Below are 8237 nucleotides of genomic sequence, written 5' to 3'. Positions count from 1 at the left end.
AGATCCCCCTGGCAGGAGGGAAATGTCCTTGCTTGGACTCAAAATATTCCTGTGCAATTGGTGGAGTTGGCAACGGAGGGCTCTGGGTCTATGAGGAGGAAAGGAAAACAAAATGACTTTGTTAGGAGCGTTCAGCTCTGAAAAATATTGGCCAGAATTCACACTGCCTTTCAAGGAGTTAAAACTAATGAGTTTAAGCACACCTTGGATAACAGAAAGCCTTTAGGGAGGCTTTAGAAGAAATACATCATAATGTGTGTGATGAATGATTGAGGAACAGGGGAAAGAGCTCTGAAGGATACGATGGGGCTGCAAAAAATCAGTGGCAATCCAAGATATGGAAAAGGGACTGGTTACACACTCCTTTAATTATTTAAAGTGTAGGCAACTCATGTATTTTCCTACTTAAAAGTGGGATTTTTTTCTGTCAGCAAAATGGTAGTCAGTGAATTACTGAAGAGAAACAGGTGATTTTGGAGTGGGAGAAGAAGACATGAAATAATTAAAGGCATTTTAAAAGAAAACCACTTAATCTAAGCAGGATCTGAAAGAATAGATTGCACACCTCCATCTCTGAACTGGTTAAGATGTTTTACGCTATCCAACCACCTCTGTTGGGGTTGTGTATGTATTTATGGACTGATTTTGGTTCCCTCACAGGTCTGGGCTTTTGTTACTCCATCACAAAAGGCCCTGAGAACGCCACAGTGCTGGCTGGCTCTGAGGCCAGGTTCAACTGCACGGTGTCTGCAGGATGGAAGGTCCTCATCTGGCTCTCCCAGGGCAGCCCTGTGCTCACTGTCCTCAGCTCCCAGGGCTCTGTGGAGACCACAGAACGCTTCACCTCCAGGAACTACAGCACTGGGGATGAGTTCACCTCGGAGCTGATAATCCACAACACCCAGCTGAGTGACTCTGGCAGGATTGAGTGCAGCATCCAGCAACCCAGCCAGAACAACTTTGCCTTCCTCTCTGTTCAAGGTGTGTATGGCTGATGCCTTGGGAAGGCTGACCTAGAGCAGAGCTAAAGAATAAAGCAGGGATTTATTAAAATGGATGCACCTTGGGCAGCACAAGAGCCCAGCCAGGGCTGCACCCAAGATGAACCAAAATGGCCCCAAAATGCACGGCCGGGCACGGGGTCTGTCCCTGGGATCAGTTCTGCTCCATTTGCACCTTGCAGTTCATTGTCCCATTCCAGCTTTAGCCCAGGCAGTCCCACCCTGCTTGTTTTTCTCTCTGCAGCCCACGGTGTTTGTGCTCCTGGGCTGAGATTTGGGTCATTTGTCCTTGGTGCCCAGCTGGAGCAGGGATTGTTTTGTCTCCCTGCTCTGTGCACAGAGCTCAGCATCCCATCATATGAAGCCCAGACCCACACACTAAAGCAGCACAGAATCTGAAACATATAAAAGTTCAAACCTGAGGCATCACAGCCACCAGCAAAAAACTGTTTTAGTGTGCTGCACTTAAGGGAATCCTCTGAGGAGTTGCTCAGGTTATCCCTGGGAAGGAGCACATGCTCCCATTTACCATCCTGGGCCTCCTTCCCTCCTCACCCTCATTTTACTGATTGGGTTTTAAAGTCCCATGCAGAGTGCCAATAGCAGAGGTTTTAACTGCCCCTGTTTTTTCCTGCTCCATCTCTTATTCCTTATCATCCTGCAGCCAGGAAAGCAGGATCTCACCAGCAGGCACCATCCATCCATCAAGGAGGGGTTTGGTGCAGTGATGATCTCATCACCTACCTGTAAACCTCTTCTTATATGACCTGAACTTATTTAAAACTTAGAGAGAAACACTCTTATTTCACTATGTTGTCCTCCAGCTGGATATGTGTCAAGATGGCTAAAAATTGCAATTTCCTGCTTTTTATTGGAAAGGTACAGAAAGTTAAGACTTGTGCTTTAACCTATTGGGTAATGGGCCCGTGTAGTTGAAATATCTGCATGTTTCCACCATGCATATGGTATATCTGTATTAATAATTGTTTTCCACTTCATATCTCAAGGCATAGCTATTTCTGGGTAGCCAGATAAGATTTAAAAACCGCCAGCAGGAAAGCAATGCAGCGAAACGTTCTGAAGGAACAAAAACATCTTTTCCCTCCCACAGTTAATGGATCTTTACTCATCAAAAATAGCACCTTAACAGTAAAAGACAACCAAACAATTGAGATTGTTTGTGAAGCCTTAGGATGGGCTCCAGCTCCAGACATTGCCTGGATGACAAATGACTCTTTGGTTGATAAGTCGAGCTATGTTACCCAGCAAAGCCCAGGATCTCATGGCCTCCACAATGCCCTGAGCACCTTAACTCTGACTCCGAGGGACACGGAGGTTTTGACTTGTTTAGCTGACATAGAAGCACTCCCCAGCCCTCAGAATGCAACTGTAACTCTTATTTTTGACAACTCTGCCACGGGTAAGTGAATGTTTGTTATGCTTTTCCCGTCCCGTACCGCCCGTGCTCAGGGCTGTGCGTTTTGTTCTGCTTGGTTTTGCTTTAGAAAGTTGTTTATTTGCCAGTGAAATCCTCTGGGGTGTGGGATCCAGGGCCGGGAGTCACAGCATGATGTATAGGTAGGGTTAAATGTACTTTTAGCAGTCTAATGAACCATGAAGCCCAAGGTAGGACTGAGCAGGACAAAGCCTCTGACAAATATCTGCCTCTGGCTCCTGTGGATTCACTGCTAGGAAAACCAGCATTTGCTCCTTGACCAAGAAAACACCCAAGGAATTTAGATCTTGAATATCCTTGATCAGAGCATGCCAGCCATATTAACTTAATTTCTTACAAAGCCAAGCCCTCGTGTGAAATTGTTCTCTGTAATATCCAATATCAGTTTCACCCCTGATTTGGGAAAAAAACCCCTCCCAGTTTCTGCACACAACCCAGAATAAATTCTGTCCTAACATATATGGAGCTTGTAGGGCGGTGCATTAGGTTGCTTTTTACTGGCTTTCACTTAAAGAAATTCAAAGTTGCTTTAATCCAAAGTGGGATGTCAGGCAAATCTCTCCAGAGCAGTTAGCAAGGCCTTTGATAACTCTAAATATTTTTGCTAAGGTTGTAATCATGCTGACAGCTTCTCTTGATGAACTGATTCTTCTTCTGCAATGGGTGAGCAAGGCACACACAAAACATCTTTACAGGGTATCAATGAGGGGTTTGGTACAGACATTTTGACACATAAACAGCTGAGAAGATTGAGTAGCTGTGCCCTTTGTTTTCTGTATGAATCATTATTAGCAGGCCTTTTTCAGAAGTGCTTGCTTGGTAATGCAGTTGGAAAAGGTCATTTTACCATCCCTAACATGGCCTTTTGTAGTCACATTGATCTTAATTACTGACTAAGCAAAATAGGACTATCCTGAGGAAATTAATAAATTCCCCTGCCCACTCATTTGTGATGTTTCCATAGCTACTCCCTGCAAATCAGAAGAGGAGAAAAACAGATGTCATGAAGCACTATTAGTGTATAATTAGTGATTGTATAGGACCATCATTCATTTCTCTTTTGAAATACCATTGTGCAGCAGCAGCAGCAGGCACTCAAAATTTGACAGGATAGGAGAATCTGAAGTCTTTAAATGATCAGGATGAAATAAAAGCATGGAATTTATGACTCAGGAAGGTATATAATGTATATATCACACTCAAAATCTAAGAGCTTGTCCCAGTTTTCATACACAGGCTCAGGCTTAGCTGGCTCTTGTGAAAGAACACAATCAGCTTCAAACATGTAAGAAATCCTTTCCATAACTACTGAAAGATCAGTTTTCCCCTTAAAAGCTGGGGGAATCAAATTCCTCCTTGTTGCTGTCAAGCAATACAAGAGCTACAGAAAACCTGAGCCCTCTCCAACCCCTGGGGAGGGAATGTCCCTCCTTCCTGCACCTCTGGGTCAGTCTTTCCATGCAAAGTGATGCATTTTCATGTCATTCTTCTTCCTGCAGGGGTGTTTGGCTGAGCCTGAAATTTGGGAACTCCTACAGAGTTATCCCAGGCGATGCATTCACAGAGCTGTTACTTGGAATGGGATCCATGGGGGAATTCCTTAGCTGGGTCCAAGCTGTCTTTGGTTTTGGTGTTGAATTCCTGCAGGCTTTTTGACCTGCAGAAGTTGATGGCAGAGCGTCTCCCATGAGCCTTTGGATGTCCTTTGCTTTTGAGATCAACCAGAAAGCTCCAAAGAGTCCAAGGAGCCACGTGCAGGTTTTTCCAGTCTCTCGTGCCTCACTGGTCACCTGCCTGGGAAAATCCCCTTTTCTGCAAACACTTTGTCAATGTTTGGACAACTTAGGGAGGAGCCACAGGTCGGGATGGCAGCAGAGGATGGGCCCTGTGGAATGAGGAAGTGGCTCTGTCCACACTAAACACTCCATGGAACTTGGTTTGCATTTCCTAGGGACTCAAAGGGATTTAACTCCTTCACCCCTTCGTGCCCCTCCCTTGCAGCCCTGCTTGTGTGTTCACCTGGCAGCTCCTCATTCACACCCAGCTCCAGCTTCTTTCTGCATCCTCCAAAACTGCAGAGACACAAAGATGCTGAAGCTCTGGGAGTGTGTGTTCTACCCTGTCCTTCTGGCTTCAGCTCCATAAATCTCTTGGAGATAACCTGACCCTGGCAGGCAGTGAAGCACCTTGGTGTGGCAGCCAGCCTGCAGGAATGGGCTGGTGCAGGTGTGTTTAGCTCCTCCCTTCTCACCAGGGTTAAGCTTTCCCCTCTAGCTAAATAGATGTCATTCATATTTTAGTTATCTTGAAATCCCCAGGGCATCCCTATGGAACAAAATGTACTGAAATGTAGATATCTGTTGCAGTACTTCTAGATAAAAATACTATGAACAGGTTTATCATCAATTGATGGCAGCCTACAGGATTTACTGCTAATTTTCAGCAGTAAATCCTGTAAAATTTTTTCTTTCAGTAAAACTGAGTGCTTGTTTTTTTTCTTTTCCTAATAGAAGAAATTCCAAACATGCTGGTTGAGCATTAGGATTAGAAGAAGACTCGAACAAATTGCTTAATGATAGTGACCTGAGCTTTGAAGAATGCAGGTTCCTGGCAGAGGTTCAGGCTTTGTAGGAGGTTTTGGTAGTGTATCTTTTGAGTCTGAAACCTCCAAATCCCAAACATGCACCCAGGAGAATTTGTAAATAGAAGTGATTTAGTTTATTCCCTGCCACAGGTAAACCTGGTTCCCACATCAGGGAATTTCATCAATTGCCCTGACCTTGAGCAGCTTCCAGTCACCCTCATTCCTGTGGTGCGTTTTCCAGGGGTTTTGTGGCCATGGAGTTGTTAATTGGGACCTCAAATGAGGAAAAAGCAATCACAGACCCATGGGACAGGGCTGTGCCAAATCTGCACATGTCTCACACCTGTGGTTTGGATTGCAAAATTGTTTCTAAACAACTGCCAAAGTGTTTTGGGGCTGCTTTCCAAAGGGAAACCAAATTCGAGGTGCTTCTGGAATCTTTGGTCAAACCAAGGGGCAGGATGATGTGGCAAGCAGAACTGGCATCTTCCTTGTACATCCAGCTGCCTGAGAAATATTCCCCAGCCCTGGAAATGTCCAAGGCCGGGGCTTGAATCAACCTGGGATGGTGGAAGATGTCCCTGTCCATGGCAGAAGGTAGAACTGAGTGATCTTTAGGGTCCATTCCAACCCAAATAATTCCATAATTCTGTAATTCTAAATGCAAGATATTTTTTAAATTATGTACACTTGGGAGCTGTTTGGTCATATCAACTGATTTCAGAAAGACATTGAATTGTCTTTAAATCCCCTCATTTAACCCTGTAGATTACAGCAAAGATGAAGGAATCAGTTAAATGTGAGCATGCTGTAGAGAAGATGGGTCAGTAGCTGTGTGTTCTTCACTGGTTTTGCTCTTTGGTGCTCTTTAAGTGGGGAACAGGAGTCCCACCAAGGACATCCCAAAATCAAATGTTGAAATCACTGAGAGAAATTCCAAGATGGAATTGATTAGAAAGGTTTTGCTCTTTGGTGCTCTTTAAGTGGAGAACAGGAGTCCCACCAAGCACATCCCAAAATCAAACACTTGTTGAAATCGCTGAGAGAAGTCCCAAGATGGAATTGTTTTGAAAATCATTTTTCCAGGCTAGAGATCACCAACTGTACTAATCACCTACAACTCTTGCTGTGGTTTGTGGGGAGAAATGAACATTTTTCTTTTTCAAAGCAGTTCACTTTATTAAAAGGGACACATACACGTTTGATCAAATTAATGGTAACCCAAAATATGGGTTCTGTTTTCTCTCCACTGACAAGAATGGCCAGGCAAGACACTCAATATTTGCAGTATGGAAATACATATTACACCTAAGCTGAATCTTAACACCTTTCCCCAAATGTCTCCAAAGCACTCTGGGACGCCCAGAGTCCTTTATATTCTATTATAAAATAAAAAGTTTGAAGGTTGCAACCTTGTGAAGAAGTTGCAACCTTTTCAGAAGAGAAGTAGCAGTGGGAAAAGCTACAACTGCAATAAAGGATTTGAATTCAGGAATATTTTAAGTTCTTGGGTGCCATCCATAAATACAGAGTCTGTCATTTGGAAAACACAGCCTCCTTGTTAAATCTTCACCAAACACTTAATAGCATCTCCCAGAAAAGGTAAACATGCTGAAAAGGGTGTTGTGAGGCTCTGACAGTCCAATGTTTCTCCATTTAATTTAACAGAAAATTATTACAGTGAAGACAACAGGAGCACATGGGTTATTGTACTTGCAGTTGTGCTTTCATTTCTTGGCATTGTTCTCCTGGTCGTTATTGTTGTGGTTGCTGTGCGCTGCTGCCTGAAGAGGAGAGGTGAGTGAACCCTCACAGCTGGTCTAAACATTAAAAAGTGGCTTTGATTAGACATAAATCTACTTCTGTCACGTCTGATGCTGCACAAATTTTAATTTTACTTCTGTAAGCAGAAGACTGAGCAGGCAGATCCTGCTCTTAACCACAACCTGTTTAAGGTCCTCCTTAATTTCGCCATCATGTTTCTCTCATGAATTTATTCCAGTCAGAGTCAGCCCTTCACATTAACTCCAAGGGGATCATGGTTTTGGGGAGTTTTGGCTTTTAAAGACATTTAAAGGTTCTTTATTGAAGAATATTTTCAGTGCTGTGTGCCTAATTCCAGTTTCCATGTAAGATGCTCTACAGGGCTGCCCAATTTTGCAAACAGGGTGGAAGTTCCATCCAAAGTTCCATCATGTTGAGATATTTGATGGTGCTGGGAGGTCGATTAGAGTGTCATTGATGATTTTCAGGATTTGGTGGTTTTTACAAAGATTGAGGGCCATTGGTTGTTTCTGTATGTGGATATGAGGATGATGAGGATGGATAAGGTGAATGATCCTAATTGTATTGTATTCCTGGAACTTAGGGCATGCTCTTAGAGAACTTCGAGAAGTTTTAAATTTGAATTTCCTGAATTTTAAATACCTTTTTTTTTCTTTTCTTAAATTTTTAGGATCTACTTATCAAAATGAAATAAGGTAAGTCAGATGATGGAAAACTTTTTGGGGTTTTTGCTGGACTCTTTGAGGCTGCTGCAGGGTGCCAAGAGGGACGTGCCAGTGTCCTTGTCCTGCCATAATCATCCCAGAACTCCTGGGCTGTGTGAGCTTGTGGGACAGCTCAGGGATGGGGGACAGCATCCAGGGAAGGGCACTGCCTTAGGGATGGGGAACAGCATTCAGGGAAGGGGGCTTACTTAGGGAGGGGGGACAGCATGCAGGGATGGGGGACAGGATTCAGGGAAGGACACTGATTTAGGGATGGGGAACAGCATCCAGGGAAGGACGCTGATTTAGGGAGGAAAGGAGAGCCCCAGGCTCGCAGCAGGCTGTGAACTCCGATCCCACAGCGCTGAAAACTCCTCGGAAACCCCAAAGCGCTGATGCGGCGCAGAGCGGGCAAACCCAGCTCTGCTGAAGCGGAATTCCAAGGACGCTGATTTAGGGAGGAAAGGAGAGCCCCAGGCTCGCAGCAGGCTGTGAACTCCGATCCCACAGCGCTGAAAACTCCTCGGAAACCCCAAAGCGCTGATGCGGCGCAGAGCGGGCAAACCCAGCTCTGCTGAAGCGGAATTCCTCGGAGCCGGCTGTGCCCCCAGGTGCCCCGGGGAAGGCAGGGGAGGGAGGATGGCAGGACAGGACCCGAGCCCGGCGGGCGATTGCCGCCGCCGCCACAGGATGTCACTGCCACACCG

The 8237-nt window shown here is 44.9% G+C and overlaps 1 protein-coding gene across 1 annotated transcript in view; it reads left to right on the top strand.

Annotated features, from left to right (window-relative positions):
- The window catches only part of IGSF5 (immunoglobulin superfamily member 5), a 30512-nt gene that overhangs the window by 7684 nt on the left and 14591 nt on the right, over positions 1-8237 (top strand). Inside the window, exons 3-6 of the mRNA XM_005430593.2 lie at positions 661-981; positions 2113-2421; positions 6710-6838; positions 7497-7521. Of these exons, the coding sequence (XP_005430650.1) occupies positions 661-981; positions 2113-2421; positions 6710-6838; positions 7497-7521 (784 nt within the window). The remainder of the gene's footprint in view (positions 1-660; positions 982-2112; positions 2422-6709; positions 6839-7496; positions 7522-8237) is intronic.

Source organism: Geospiza fortis, unplaced genomic scaffold, assembly GCF_000277835.1.
Source record: "Geospiza fortis unplaced genomic scaffold, GeoFor_1.0 scaffold233, whole genome shotgun sequence".
Lineage (NCBI taxonomy): Eukaryota > Metazoa > Chordata > Aves > Passeriformes > Thraupidae > Geospiza > Geospiza fortis.
The sequence above is the reverse complement of the archived record's forward strand: the minus strand, read 5'-3'. Positions and strand labels throughout refer to the sequence as shown.